The sequence below is a fragment of the Melozone crissalis genome, unplaced genomic scaffold (genome assembly GCF_028551555.1).
Source record: "Melozone crissalis strain CALT ecotype California unplaced genomic scaffold, PUWL_Pcris_2 ptg000013l_1, whole genome shotgun sequence".
In the NCBI taxonomy this organism is placed as follows: Eukaryota; Metazoa; Chordata; class Aves; order Passeriformes; family Passerellidae; genus Melozone; species Melozone crissalis.
In genome coordinates, this window is record NW_026535791.1 from 51,965,836 (window position 1) to 51,981,514 (window position 15,679).

General features: G+C 37.6%; 1 protein-coding gene across 4 annotated transcripts in view; it reads right to left on the bottom strand.

Annotated features, from left to right (window-relative positions):
* Positions 1–15,679, bottom strand: part of MYO16 (myosin XVI) — a 361,146-nt gene that overhangs the window by 257,213 nt on the left and 88,254 nt on the right. For all 4 annotated transcript variants that reach the window (XM_054271508.1, XM_054271509.1, XM_054271511.1 and 1 more), the window contains exon 2: positions 10,233–10,496. In XM_054271508.1, the coding sequence (XP_054127483.1) occupies positions 10,233–10,496 (264 nt within the window). The remainder of the gene's footprint in view (positions 1–10,232; positions 10,497–15,679) is intronic.

Below are 15,679 nucleotides of genomic sequence, written 5' to 3' on the forward strand. Positions count from 1 at the left end.
CTTTCCATGGCACTGCTCTGCAGCCTCTCACTCCCCAGTCTGTACTTACAAGCAGGGTTGCCCAGTCACAGGTGAACAACATGGCACATGCTCTTGTTAAAAAAGAGCAGAATAACAAAAAAGCCCTAAAAATTCAGCAATTAAAAAAAAATATTTACTGCATTCAGTGGCTCTGGTTATATTCATTTAGTTATGGCTTCAATGGTTCTAGAGAAAAATACTCCACATAGTTATCCCACTCCACAAAACCTCCAAACAAACTCCACTTTTTAGAAATTTTGAAGGAATGTTCTTCTCAAACTGGCAACTAATTTGATAGTCATAAAATAAAGTTTGCATGTTGTAAGAGATCTGAATAAGGTCTTTTCCCAGTCTTATGCTTAAGTATTCAATTTTTTTTTTATTTTCTGCTCCAGTGTAGCAATTTCAATATGCCCTGGTAGAAAAATGTTACTAAAGATGAATTCAAAAATTGAAAACATTTTTAAAGACTCATTTAAGTTCATTTTTGCAAAGAACTGTATTGTTGCTATAAAGGTTTGCTAGTAAAAAAGAAAAAAACAACAACAGAAAAGGTTTTTCTCTACTGATTTCTGTAGTTCCTCATCTTAATTTCTATTATAGTATAATTTGCGATTGAAATGAAAGCATTTCAAAGTGATATTGAAAGATAGATAGAGAAAAGTTTTCCCTTTGTACTGAAATATTATTGGAAATCAATATGAAGCACAAGAATTACACTGGAGATTAAATCAAAAGTAAATTGCATAGAAAATACTCTATTCTTGTTCTCTCTCTATTTCATAAAAATAGACTAGGAATATAGCAATATTTTTTTTTAATCGGTCACTTATAACAATAACGAGAGAATGTCAGCAGTACCTGCTACGCAGTGGATAGCATCTTTCACAGAGAGAATAGGCTTGTGATTGCTGCCAATTTAGAGTCTTGCATCCCACTGTGGATCCCCTTTCAAAGGAATAGGAAGAACTGCCAGGTGCCAATTTGTAGGTTGCTAATGGCTTAACGAACCTTTATTGGCATGACAGCGAATTTGTGAGTGACTAGTCCTGTGTTTCTTCATACTTCATACTTGAATGCTGGAGCATGCTGTGCTGGTTTCAGCTGGGGCAGAGATAATTTCCTTCACAGTGGCTGGTAGGGGGCCATGTTTTGGATTTGTGCTGAACACAGGGTCAATAACACAGAGATGTTTTTGTTATTGCTGAGCAGGGCTTGCGCAGAGTCAAGGCCTGTTCTGCTCTTCATACAACCACACTGGGGAGTGAGATTTTGGTGCATGGGAGGCTGGGAGGAGACACAGCCAGGACAGGTGACCCCAAATGACCAAAGGGTGTCCCAGACCATATGCTCAGTATATAAAAAGGGGGGAAGAAGGAGGAAAGGTGTACATTTAGAGTGCTGGGATTTGTCTTCACAAGTCTCCATTACATGCGGTGAGAACCTGCTCTCCTGGAGACGACTGAACACCTCCCTGCACATGGGAAGCACTGAATTAATTCATTGTTTTTCACTGCTTGTGTGTGTGGCATTTGCTTTCCCTATTAAACTGTCTTTATCTCAGCCCACAAGTTCTCTTCTACTCTTCTAATAGGTCTGGCTAGAAGTCATGAGTAATATACATACTGACTTTTCCAACTGCAGAAAATCTTCATATCTTAGTCCACCAAAATAAATATTTGAGAATTTTCAAAATGTGTTCAGAAGTAAATTTTAAAAAAATAGGGAAAAAAGTGTGTTTTTACAAAGGTTCTCTCATGAATATGTTTTATGCTTGAGATTGAAGCAACATTTATGATTTCTAGTTAATCAAATGTGGTTTTATTTGGATATGTAGGGTTAAAGTTCAAGAATGGACTTACCTGCATAGAAAATTAGCAATTCAGTGCCTACATTTTGGAAATCTGTGATTCAAAGAAAAATCTGAAAGCTGAGTTTCTAGAAAATCTCTATATCAGTAAGAAAAAGGCATGCTTTTCAACAAATCCTTCAGAGTGAATTTATAGACATCCAAAACCATCAGAAGGGAACCACAAAGTCCAAACACATATCTCAGTTTTTATTTATTCAGAGCTTAAGCATGTGAAACAGGACTGCAAATAGCCCAGAATATACTCCTGTTTTCCAAACCCAGTTAGTAGCAGCCATAATGATAGCATTGAGATTTTTGTACAACAGTTTACTATTAATTCAACTTTCTACAGTTTGCTGTAATGTAACCAAGACCAGCCAGATCCAATTTGCCTCCCAGGTCCTTCTGCAGGAGAAAGCCATGGCAGGCTGGACGCTGTTCAAGATACTTGAAGTGTGTGGACAGTGGGCACAGAAGACGCAGTGGGACAGAGAAACACACAGACAAAAATGGCGCTCAAAGCAACCCAGAGGTAAAACCTGTGGGCAAGCAAAAATGGGTGGCTCACAGCTCCAAGCTCAGTTTTTATGGAGAGAAGGACGGCATCATAAATCCATTTGATCAAAAGACAGATAAGTTACACTTGGTGTAAATTTCCCTACTGAGGGTGACCCTAATTAGATGATTTTTCTTTATTTCCCCACTTGGTACAGGCAGAGGATAGCTGCTAAAACCAAGGTAATTCTAGGCATGTGCAGAGACAAAAGCTGCAGCTGAAACAAGCCAGGAAAATTTCACGCCTAAGAGAAAAGTAGTCATGGAGCAGAAGCACTCCTGTGGTTAGACAGTCCACATGAAGAACAAAATGATAGATTAAATCTACACCCTCAAGTTTATTCTTCACTTTTTGATGTATCTTGTTTTATTTTTTGTGAGTCTTACCTTTTCCAATTAAATAAGTGTTGTATATTAGCAATCATACATATTTTTATCAACAGCAAAACATTTAATATTCAGTTCTCAGCTTCACCAAATTACTAAAATGTAAACACACAGACAAAAAGCACATATGGAATCCTATAGGAATTCAGATGTATTCAAATTTCATCTCCCTGTGATTTTATGATTGCTTTTGAAATGGCCTGCTTTAATTACTAAACATCTGTTACCCAATAACTAAAGGCATTATGTTTCCCAGCACCACAACAAAAAGATGCCCTGTGTTGCTGAATTCATCACACATGGCGCCAAAGAAACTTAGTAACCATGCTGAATCCATAGGGTTGAAGCCTTGCCCTGGTTTGAAATGGCTCTACCTTCTGGGCCTTTGGAAAAGCTTCTTCACCAATGGGTGGATTGAGATGGTTGATTGATGCTTCATTTTCCTGTACAGATCAATCAGCAGCAGCTTGTTGGACAGTCAGCTGCATTAGTGTCATCCAGAGTTACAGACATGGTTCCCACTCCAGAATGCATGAATTTGCCTTGTGAAAGCATTTATTTACAGTACATACTTTTCCTTCTTTCCAAAAGCCCCAATTCACAACATTTCTGTGTACTTCATTAATTTCATATGCTCTGATTAGGCTCTTAACTCCACGATTCAGTGTCTAGTGTTCATGTCTCTTAGGGATGGGACAATAAATATTAAATTGTATAAATTATCATACATGTGTGTTGTGATTTCTTTTACAATTGTTCCCAGCAAATCAACATTTGTAAATAGTTTTAGATTACTGTCTAATGCACATTTTCCTACTCCGATTCAAGGGAAACATTGTAAAATCCAAAATAGCTTTGTGTGAGGAAGTCTCTCTATTATTGCATGCAAAATCAAATCCATTTGCTTCCATGGAAAGATAAAAAATAGGCTTTAATTAAGTTTAGAGTGAGAGTAAATAGTAATCTGAAATTAAAATATATTAAATAATGCTAGAGCAATCTCAAACAAAGCACCATAAAATCTGAGAAATCCTTGATTTAAATTTTAGAAAGGACTGAGCATGCTAAAATAAAGTAATACAGAGTATGCAATACATTTCAGTTCTGTTGTGAATATTCTTGATCATTCAGAGTTTTAATTTCCTCAAACTGAAATTAGATTAAATTGATTTTTTGGAGAGGTTCCCTCTTCATGACTATGCAAGACCTTATTAACTGATCTTATTTGTCTCATTTCCTATTAATTCAGGTTTTGACCCAAGGCTTAATTTTTTTTTTTTTTAAAATCTGGGAGTTTTCTTTTTTCATGAAGGTTACCTGTTGTTTGTCATTTTTTCCTTCTCACAGCTGGAATAACTGATTTGCCAACTGTGTTTATATTTCTCACCTTTATGCTTTTGGTATAATACATGTATAAAAAGTGATTATATTATATTATATTATATTATATTATATTGTATTGTATTGTATTGTATTGTATTATATTATATTATATTATATTATATTATATTATATTATATTACATTATATCCCATGCATTTAATTTTCCTCATTTATTATAATTTATTATCCTTCATTATGATTTTAGCCCTGCCTCCACAGAAGGCTGTAGCTACAACATCCAGTATACAAAAGAAATGCTAATTAAAGTACCTTTGGGAGGAGAATGGAAAGAAAGAAGCTAATATTAAATATTAATCATAAGAAACGAGGCAGAAAGATTTTTAAAGGTGGAAGCAAATAAGAGTGGATTATGGTAATCTGTGATGGCACAGAAGATTAATTTGCCCTTTCACACAGAGATTCTTCTCTTTTCCAGAGTCACCTTAAATATAAACTCAAGATGGAGTTATTTTTGCCTAATTTAAGGAAACTCCTAATGATAAGGACTAAACATAAGAGATTTAATGTTACACCTTTTTTTCACCTCTTTCCTAAACATTAAGCATAATAATGTTTTTTATTACTTTGTATTTCTGTAAAAATCTTCTATTACTAAAATTCTCTGTCTTTAGTAAACATATATTTTATCTTTCAGTGTCTTCTAGTAGCAAAGATTCCTCTGAACTCCTGGCACACAAAAATACAATCTTTATCCAAGGGTTTGGTGAACTTTAAAACCCAGGCATTGCCATGCTTGGAGCCTTGCTTTCTCACCATTCATCCCTCAACATGCAATACATAAAAATCAGAAAAGCTGCCTGAAATCAGTTTGACAAAAGGAGGTATCATCAAACATCTAAAAAGGTAGTCAGAAAGTCAGAATCCCAAGAGCAGACAGGCTACCTGAATATGCTCCCATTCTTCTTAGTTATAAAGGTGTTTGCCAAGAAGAGTTTATGTTACACACTGTTGCCAGACAACAGGTTTCACACAATGGAAATGGAAATATACCAAATGCTCTCACCAGCCTGTCACTACTGCCCACATCCTGCTTCTTCCAGCTTCTCAAAAAGACTGCTGGCAATGTTAAAACTGGTTGTTGAGGACCAGTAAGTTTGCTCCGAGATGTTTGCCAGATGCAATCAGTGCAATCCAGTGTTTTACAGAACATCTTGTATGTAACCAACCAAGCTGTTTCTACTGGAAAATGGACATTAAATCATAACTAAGCCTAATGTAAAAGAATGCAAAAATAGGAAGTTGGTTAGAAGATTTGAAAAGAATGCAGGGAAATAATATAAAATGGTTTATTTCTGCTCAGTTTCAGCCTCTGTTTTCTGTTTCACATTATTTGTCTTTTTTCCATGAAGAAGAAGGATTATTATAACATCTCTGACACATTCTCCTAACGAAAGTTAATTGGCAACTCATCTGCCACCTTAAATTAAAGATACACTCTTCTTCTGAATAGATTTTGTTTCCCCTCCCCAGAACCCTCTTTATAGCCCAAAGTTGTTCAGATGTAAATTACAGCTCAGCACCAGCCCCACCTATACCCCCTTTTATGCTCACTTACACACCCTTTTAATTAATGTAACTGAAATTTATCATAACCTGGAACATTATACAGTGCTGACTGAAATAACTAATGGCACTAAACCCTTCCAATATATTGATTATTCCAGCCCTTTCAAATATCATGATACTACCAATCTCACAATAATATCACATCTTTCACACAGCTAGAGATACTGGCATCAGAGGAAGTGAGATAGGATTTCTGTTTTCTTTCCTACACTATGAAACAGCTCAGCAGTCAACCAGCTGGGGCTAGGACCCAGCCTCGGGAGACCTGCCTTGGCAGTGAACACTGCAGGAAAAGCAGGATATTGGTACCATCTTCTTTTTAAATCACCTTTCCCTGACATACCCTGGTGAGAGAAGGGAGAGTAAGGCTGTCCCAGGCACCATATCCCAGCGTTCTATCTCTAAAGACAAAATCACACCTGCAACGCTGTAGGGTTAGGGAGAAGCTCTGGGAGAATTGAGAAAGACTGACTAAAACAGGGAGTCACTACAAAAGGACAAAGAATCATTACAAGAGACCCAGCATTATGCTAACACACACTCACCCTGGTATTGCTGTTATTCAGAATCACAATGCTGTCATAGAATCAGCATATTGCTCATCAGAAGGATGAAATGGGCTTTAAATAGGTTTTGGGAATCTGCATTTCCCTTTTGTAATGCTGATTTTCACAGGAGTACCTCTTTTGTCTCCATGCTGAATTTGATGGCACTCTGCACTTTGTACCCTGACCCAGCACCACCTGCCAGCCCGGCAGACTTTCTGGTACACATCATGCCTGCACCACAACTGAGAGGTTTTAAAACAAAAGATACTTACTGCATACAAAGACTGTCTGACAATCCTAGATTTTGAGTAAATCTGCAGAATGACTGAGAAGGTGGGTTACAGAATATACCAAAAGGTGATAGAAACTAAAGCCAGTCCTTCAGTTTCCCCTATGTTAGATTTCAGGCACAGGACTCTCACGTCCACTTTCAGCTACTGTTTTCATTGTAACAAGATTATCTATCAGCTCATGTTCCAAAAAGTACATTTTTCGAAGCAGCCACTCTTTCTCAGTGCTGTCAGCGCTAATAATTGCACCTTTGCCTCAGGAAGGAAGCACACCCCTTATCCTCAAGAGGCCCAAATGCTAAGGACCCATTTGCCTACCTTGAATTTGAAGCAGAAACTCAGACTGAGACTGGCTCAGTTTATTTCCCGAGTGCTGGGTTCATTTCCTAATCGCTTGTAGATGGGTCTCAGCTGATGAGTAGACTCAGCACATACCTATGTGTGGTTTGTGTGTGTACTAGAAAAGATCGGAGTCCATGGTGATGCCTATACCTATAACTAGGTGCAAGCAAGCCTAGTTTGCAATGGGAAGGAATGGGTTGCAGAAGCCTCCTTGGCTACCTCTCCCATTTTGCAACACATTTATATGACTGATGCCAGGAAGACAAATTGCCTGCTGTCCATTTTTATTAGGGATTTAATATCTCACAGAAGAAAAGTATATCGTATTTAAAGAGAAATTAACAAGAGGTATTCCCTTGCCAGCAGTAAAGATGTACAAAATCAGTGTCAAAAAACAGTGCACTCACTTATTCATCAGCTTTTGCTTCTATACATGTCAACACTGAGAATAATAGTTGCAGAATCTCTCAAAATGCTCACTGCTAGTAGTGTGGGTGGATGTGGCCCATCAGCAGTAAAAACATATTGCTTTAAAACAGAGAAACTACCGGGTGCTACAAGGAGACAGAGAATGAGGATTCCCCTTCAATCTCCCTGGGTCAGATAAAATACTAAAAAACAGTTACTACTACTAATAATAAAATAACAAAAAAGAACAAAGATACACAATTTTACTTATTTTTAACTTATTGAAAAATCAAATAAGCATATATTTATTTTATACATTTGATAAAAAGCAAGTCACTAGTAAAAAATTCTCAAAGCCAGTTCTAAAATTAATTTTAGAGCAAACTAGTGGTCACTCCTGTTAGCATGCAGTAACAGCAACACTCAGTAGCAGCTGCTATAGTAATTTTGGAGAAGATTTTTCATGAATAGCAAAGACAATGAATTTGTAAGATTGAAATTCTGACTAGACTCAATTGTGAAATGTCTCTGCACCAGCCACATTATAAATTCATCTTTCAATATGTATTAATGGTATCCAATTTATCTCATGTATTAAACCAGAACTACAACTCACCACTTCAAAATGTGCTCTCCAGTCTATATAATTTATGATACTTCAGAAAAACTGAACCCCTGGACTTCCCTTGGACAACTACTTGTATCCCCTTGCTGTGCTCTCTTTCTACTTTCTAAATGACATTGGTTTTGCATTTCATTCACAGAACAGCAAAACACCTTTCTTAGCTGTCTTTTACACCTATCCAGTGTTGTTGATTGCTGAGTACATTGTAAAATGTGATTAAATAGAGAAGAGAAAAAGCTTGTAGCAAAAGCCCAACTTCCCCAGCTATATCCCATTACTTCCATGGGATTATTCCAGGCACTGTCTAGCTGAGCCTTACAAATTCAAAGCTCATTGCTGTTTTGGGGTACTAGCTGTACTTCCAGACCACATCTTCCAGTACAGCTTTGCCTAAAAGGAATCTACATTACATGCTCCATAAAACACCACCAAAGACAGTAAATGGATGTGGTACTATTACAAAAGAATATGTATAATTTGAACAGAAATTCTAATGTAGGTATATTCACTGAAGAGTGATGGTTCCATGTTTCACTCAACAACAATAGTAGGAAAACATCTTTCATGTCTGTGAGTATAAACTTTGTTGCTGTTGTTGTTCTGGTTTGGGGTTTTTTTGATGATAATAATTCTTAATATAACATTTTTCACCCCAAAGCAAACAGGCTCTGGGAACATTTGGCTAAAAACACAACAGACAGGCACAAACAGCAGGTCCCCAAGCTGCCTAAAGACAACAATCACACATTTTCATAGTCCCTGGGAAAGAACCACAGGCAACAAATTCAAGACTATATTATCTGTGGGCTATTTGATCTCCTTGCTTCTGGGACCTGTTTTATCTGTTTCAAGTGCAGGACAACATTCCTGGTTTTCCTCCACTTTACTTCCCTCTGCCTGAGATATCCTCCCTTTCTGCTTAGGTTATTCAGTCTCAGCAGCTGCTGAACTTTATGTTCTGATTCAGGTGCAGCTCAAGGCCAAGTATAGGTAACACAAAACACTGTTGATGCCCCTCCACCACTTCAATAAGCAACCTACATTTCTTCAGTGTGAATGTCAAGAATAGCCTCAAGAAACTGAATTTTACAGAATGCTAAAAGTCATATCTAGTGTTCTGCTTGGTTTTCAAAGAAAGCTGGAGCTATGGGAACATGGAGGAAGATCTTTGTTTATAATTCCTGCTAGGAAGAAGCAGGAGAGAGGAATGAAAGGTTGTGAATTTTATGTATTATATAGTTATAAATTGTGCCCTGTGTACTCAGTTCAAAAGCAGAGCTTTTTGATTAATTTCTTCTAAAGATTTAAATGTATAGGACTACACCTGAGTGATAAGCAATGATGGAGCAAATGGACAATAAAATGAAGATTCAGGAGTAAGTAAAAAAGGCATAGCTAATCAAACTGATAAAAACTAGGAGAATCTTGCCAAGTTCATCGCATGATGTGTGTCTGTCTCAGAGTCTCCCCTTTTTACAGTAATGGGATTACAAAGAACTGACATAAACTCTGTTTGCAAAGGAGTTGCCAATACATTGCATCAGTTCTTTTCTTACATCCCTCCTGACCACACAACATTATGGGGATTTCTGGGGACTTCTAAAAATTGGGAGATTCTTACTGCAAGGTTTGGTTCACTTCTGAGGTATAAATTACAAATTCCTCTGGTTACTATCAGCTGCACCAGGGATTCACACAACGCCAAGAAACTAAAAACAGAGCAATAACGTGTGGTTACATAATTCAAAAGGACATAAACATAATTTCACAAGCAGAAAGATGACCTTCTATCTAGTGTGACCATGGATCAACACCATTTCCTTGCTCTAGACACGTCAATGTCACCAACAGTAGCATCCCTTACTCCAAATTTTGGCTAAAAATGAGAGCCTAATTTTCAAAGTAACTTGTGTTAAATTCTATGGCTCATGTAGGTATGTAAGAGGCCAGGCATAATCACAGATTCATAGTCCTTACTTGTTTTGAAATATATTAGTTTATATTAATCTCAAAATGAATTCATTAGGTTTCTGAAGGTTTACTCTCCACACATTATTCATTTCATTGAGAAGTTACATGTTGTATGCAATACATGCCTGCATATTCCACTGAGACAATCACTTTATGATTAGTATTTTGCATTTTACTTAAAGACAGATGAGCAGAACAAGAAAGCTTTTCTCTCTGAAACTTTTACTGTACAAAAGAAAATATCGTATAACGTTAATACGTACCTTCTTTATCATCGTGGCGTATGATTGCATCCTGTATCATATCAGCAGGACTAAAGCAAACTCGTTGATTCTTTCCATGCTTCAGCTTCTTCCCGTGGCCCTCCCGTTTCTGGAAAGCTTTTTCCCGCTCGTAGTACGCCTTGATTTGGTCACAGCGCATGCGCTTGACCAGCCGCTGCCGCTGGCCCAGGGGGAGGGACTCCAGCAAGCACTGCTCAATTTCCATCTCATGGGTCCGAAAAACATTACATAGCTGGAAACAGCCTGCAAGGAATTAAACACAAGCAAATTCAGATCTTGCTTTCAAATGTGCCACGAAACCTCCACCAATTATCTTGTTATTCTAACCGTGTGCAAGTCCATCACGTAAGCTCCTCCTACTCAACTGAGGCTGACCACAGAGAGTCTATGTCATCGTCATTTACTTTTTGAAAATAACACATAACTCATTCCATTAAATCACCGATGCATTTTTTTAAAAGCTGGCTCAGGCCATGTGAACAAATGTGAATAGAAAGAAGTCTGAAAGTTCAGTTGTGAGATGGGCAAAATACCTAAATATTTCAGTACAATTCAAGTGGCTAGCATTTGCTTACAAACAACAAACTACTAAGAAGATTAATTCTAGTTTGATGCCCGTGTCTCTTTTTTATTCATTTTCATCTTGCTTTAGGTTGGCAAATTTCTGTATTCAGTGAGAAGAAAAAACATCGTATCATAATTTTAATGAGTTCACTAGCATGCAATGGGCACTCAGGTAACTATCTCTTAAAAACATCAGCCACTTCAGATTCTAACCATGTGTATAACTTCTTTTTAATTTTTTAATTTTTTTGATTATATCAAGACATCAAATTTGATCCTTCTAATGAAAGCATCAGATGCTAAAATCTTCATGTGGAAACAATCACAAATATGTCTTTGAATCAGTTATTCCTAACATTCACAGCACTTCCTTTAGGTCAGATTCCCTTTTTTGGCTTTACCATTAAATATGGTATTTTTGCTGATATTGCAATAGCTCTGTTTCCTCACTGTTTTATTTTTTCTTTTCCACTGGGAGTGAAGGCAGAAGAGGATAATTGAGTGTTGCTACTTACTTTCACTGCTATGTTACAAAAGGAGGCTAATGGATTGTCACACAATTTTATTGCCCAACCCCTTGAATGTGAATCCACATCCATCAACAACATGCCCAGCATCTTGCACCCTGGCTAAAGACCACCCCATCACTTCTGATTCTCATGTTCTACTTTATGAATTTCCTTCATATGGGGCTAGGGGCTCAAATTTGTAATTTCTAAGGGCTGATGGCAGCCCACATGGGGGAGGTTTTCTCTCCAAGTTTGAAGCAAGACCTCTTGAAGGAAATGCAGACTCAATTCGCCTTGGGTAGTTAAGAAATACCAAATTAGCCTTACTCTGCAACATAAGAAACAGGTTTTTTCTACCTGTTTTGTATAGTCACATCATCAAAGGATTCCTCCCTCACTGAGGGCATGCCTGAGTACTGATGACTAAATGACCACTTTGTTTTCTTCTCCTTGTGGTTTGACATGTGTTTAATCTATTGACTTCCACTCAAACCCTGCTCTGAAGCCACAATTAACAATCTCCTGACAGGATTTTGTAAAGCTCATGTCATCACAAATATTTATTTATTTTCATTTTAAAAAGAGACAACAGATTATCCTTATCTGCATTCTCTATCAAGGAAGTGATTTTCTTTTTAAATTACTCACTGATTTTGGTGTCCCATTCAAGAATTTTGTGTTCTTTTTTTGGCTTTTCTGTTTATGTTTTGGTCTGCTTTAAAGGCATAGTATTCTATAAACTATAATGTATCACAATTCCATAATAAAATATAAAATTGTAATCTGAGGTCTGCATGCCAATAATTTTATAAATTCTATTTATAACATTATATTTATTTGCTAAATTATTTGTTATATTATTTCATCAATTACAGGTAATACAAATATTATATATTATATAAAATATTACATATTTTATAAATTTATAAATTTACAACTATAAATTGCAACCATGGTCTCAAACCAGACTTCTCAAAACTGAGGAACATACATTAATCCAAAAAATGCCCAGAGAGTGTCTTGTTAGGAAACACCATGACAGAAGCAGACATAGAATACAAAACTACAGGTCAATTCCAGTCAATTATTTTTAACATAGGCTACTCTCTCCCTATAATTTCTGTTCCTTTCTTAACATACCCTTCTAGTTAGAAGAAAATGAGTTGTCAAACTAAAAACTGGAAACACGTATTGGCTTGCATTAAGGCGAAACACACACCCTTTCCTCTTGCATGTCAAAGCCAATAACTCCTGCTGTACAAAACAAAATTTTCCACTTGACCTTAAATTATATGTTTCATTCCATAGCAAAAATTACATGTTGCATTTCTTTTATTTCCTTATTGGAAGACACAACGAAATGAATGGGTAACTCTGTAAAGCTGCAGAAGATGTAACTTTATTCCTGGGTTCAATCCCAGTGTCCAGAGCATTCAATCCCATAGAAGAGCTACAATCAGACCATTCTCCTCAGCCTGAGGTAGTTTTCAACTGTATTTTTTTCTCATGATAGGACTGCAGAATAAGCAAACTTCAAATCTTTGCTATCAGAATTGTTCTGCTGTATATAAAATATATATAAATATGTATATAAAAATGTATATAAAAAGCCTTTAGCCTACACAGACCTTTTGGCTTGTAACACCTTAAGTTTATACCCTAACACTTCTAAATGTGAATGCAATGCCTGCCAGCAAGTAGTATGAGTCTCAGTCTACTTGCCCTATGAGGAACAGCTTGACTACCCCAACTGGCCTCACACAGCAGTTCCCAGTGTGTGGCCAGAGTCAAAGCAGTTCAGGCCAATTGAGAAAAGGACTCTTGATCCATTTGGTCACTTGTCTCAGCTGAAAATTAATAAATTGAAGATGAAATTTCTTTCCTCAGCTCATCTGGAACCTGATACATCCCAGATGAGATCAGTATCTGACTGTGGGTGTAACAGCTGCAGGTCAGCAACCTCATTAGATTAAGCCTAGATTAGGAAACACAGTATAAATGAAGACAAGGCAAACTGCCTGAATCAATCTTTCAGGTGCTCATCTCTAAGGAATGCACCATTGAGTCCAGCATCCAGTTTTAGAACCAGGCAGAGCTCTGCTCTGTGGTCCCACTCAGCAGAGGAACTGATGATGGCACAAGAGGCAGAGCTTCCTTCACACCTCAAGAGAGCTCGCCTCAAACACAGGATGATCATAGACATGCTTCTGGAGGAAATTCTGTGGATGGCTAAATACCCATGAAACATGGGGTAATTCACGAACACTGGATCAGATAACTTTGTCTTGTCTACCAGTCTTGAAAACCTCTGTTAACAGATTCTACAAATTGTCTGGGTAAACTGTTTAAGTTGCTTCACTGGCTTCTATTAAAAATGCCTTGAGGTCTTTTGGTGGCCATTATCCCTTGTTACTGTTGTCACTATTGAGAAGATTTCAGCTTTTTCATTTCTGCTAGCAGTCCTGGTTGCCTCCCATTGCTCTCATTCTATTGCCTCAGTGTCCATCTTAGACTGGTGGGACCAACACCACATATTTGCAGGTGCAGCTTCAGTAGCCCCAAGTAGCAGCAGACAGTAAGTTCCCTCTGTCTGCTGGCCAAACACCTCTGAACATAGCGCCTGTGTGGTTTGCCTGATTTATCATCAGCACATACAGCTGGCTTCCATTCAGCTCTGTGTCCATTGTAACACCTGCACATTCTTCAGCAGGACTGCAGCTCAAGTCAGTCAGTTCCCAGGCTGTACTGAGGTATAGGGTTAGTCTGCCTCAGGCGTGAAAATATCACTTCCCCTCTTGAACTGCCCAAAGTTTCTATCAAGCCAATCCCCAGGATTAAGCTCTCCCTTTGAAGTGTGCCAACTACTCTGTCCTAAGTGAGCATTGCCAACACCAACAACAGCTTCAGCTGTAAAGAAACCCTCCAGGAAAAAACAGCTGCTAAAATCCACAACTTTATTAGGCGGATATAAACAGTTACTGCTTAGAGAACGACAACTCAACCACAAAAAAAGCTGTTAGAGCCTCCTAAAAAGGTAACGTGCAGCAAGTCTGTCCATCCTTTCCTTCCCCATACATGGGAGGACTGACACAAACTGCCATACTGATTTGGTACAAGAACACTGTATGACCCCCATTCAACAGCAGAAGATAGATGGAAAACATGACCCCAAACAGAGCTGGTTTTGAGTGTGCTAGTCAGGAGGCAGTATGGTAAATATTTGTGGGTAGGGAAAAAGGTTGCCTTCTGAATATATTTGCTTAAGAGTTTGTATCTCATTACATAATATATCAGATTTGAAGATTATTTCCTGCAGTTCTTGGCTCAGAGCATGACAAATTACACTAATGTGCAGGGATTCAATCAGGCCACTGTGATGGTCATGGCAGACTACACCAGAGAATACCTTGGCAGTGTCACCCATGAAAAAGCTGGCAAGGTTTACTGGGTTATTATTTATTTAATGGGATGTTCAGGACAAAATCACCTAGATTAAACATGATTGTCAGTATGCATATAGTTTTAAGGTCTGCATCTTCTGTATAAGCATACAGTATAGAAACCTCTAAAAAACACTGAAATATCAAAAACAGAGAAATTTTTACCATGTTACATTGATTACTAATTAGTACAGAACACAGGAAATCATTACCACTGCAACCAACCGAAAAAAAAAGTTTCTATGATGCTTGCTAGCATAGAGCTGCTTCATTGACTGGGACCATCATGAACCACAAGAAAGAGAAGAATCACTACTTTAAAACAACAGCTTCATAAAATTGTAGCAATTTACTCACAATTGGAGAGTATGACATCTGCATCACAAGACAAATTACAGTTTTGATCCTGCCTGTACAAACAAGAGATTTCTGAGTAAAGCGGAACAGTTTGCTTTGAATTGTCACTGGTTCTCACTGCGAAGATGAGAGAAGGAATGTTTTGTGACATTACAAGCATCAGCTCCTGAACAAAATGAAGAGCAAAGGAAGGGTGATGGGATGTAAACAGAGAGGAAGAATGGGTACTGTTACAGAAATATTATTCCATCTTCTGAAGGTGATTTGAGCTCAAGTATTTACAGTATACAGGGACATTTTTTGCCATACCTCTTTTCAGAAACCATACTGATACAGGTTTCACTTATACTGCTTCTTATGTCTTTTTGTCTATCAACTTTAGTCATTTGGTCTGGCATTTACATTAAGAGACTAGTCATCCTAAAAATTGCACCTCAGATGGTAATTCACATTACAGGGGGGTGATTATGTCCCTGGGGGTTTATGATTATGTCACAGGTCAGGAGGCATTTCCAGAAAGTAAAGCTGAAGCCTACATGCATGTACACAAAGGCTC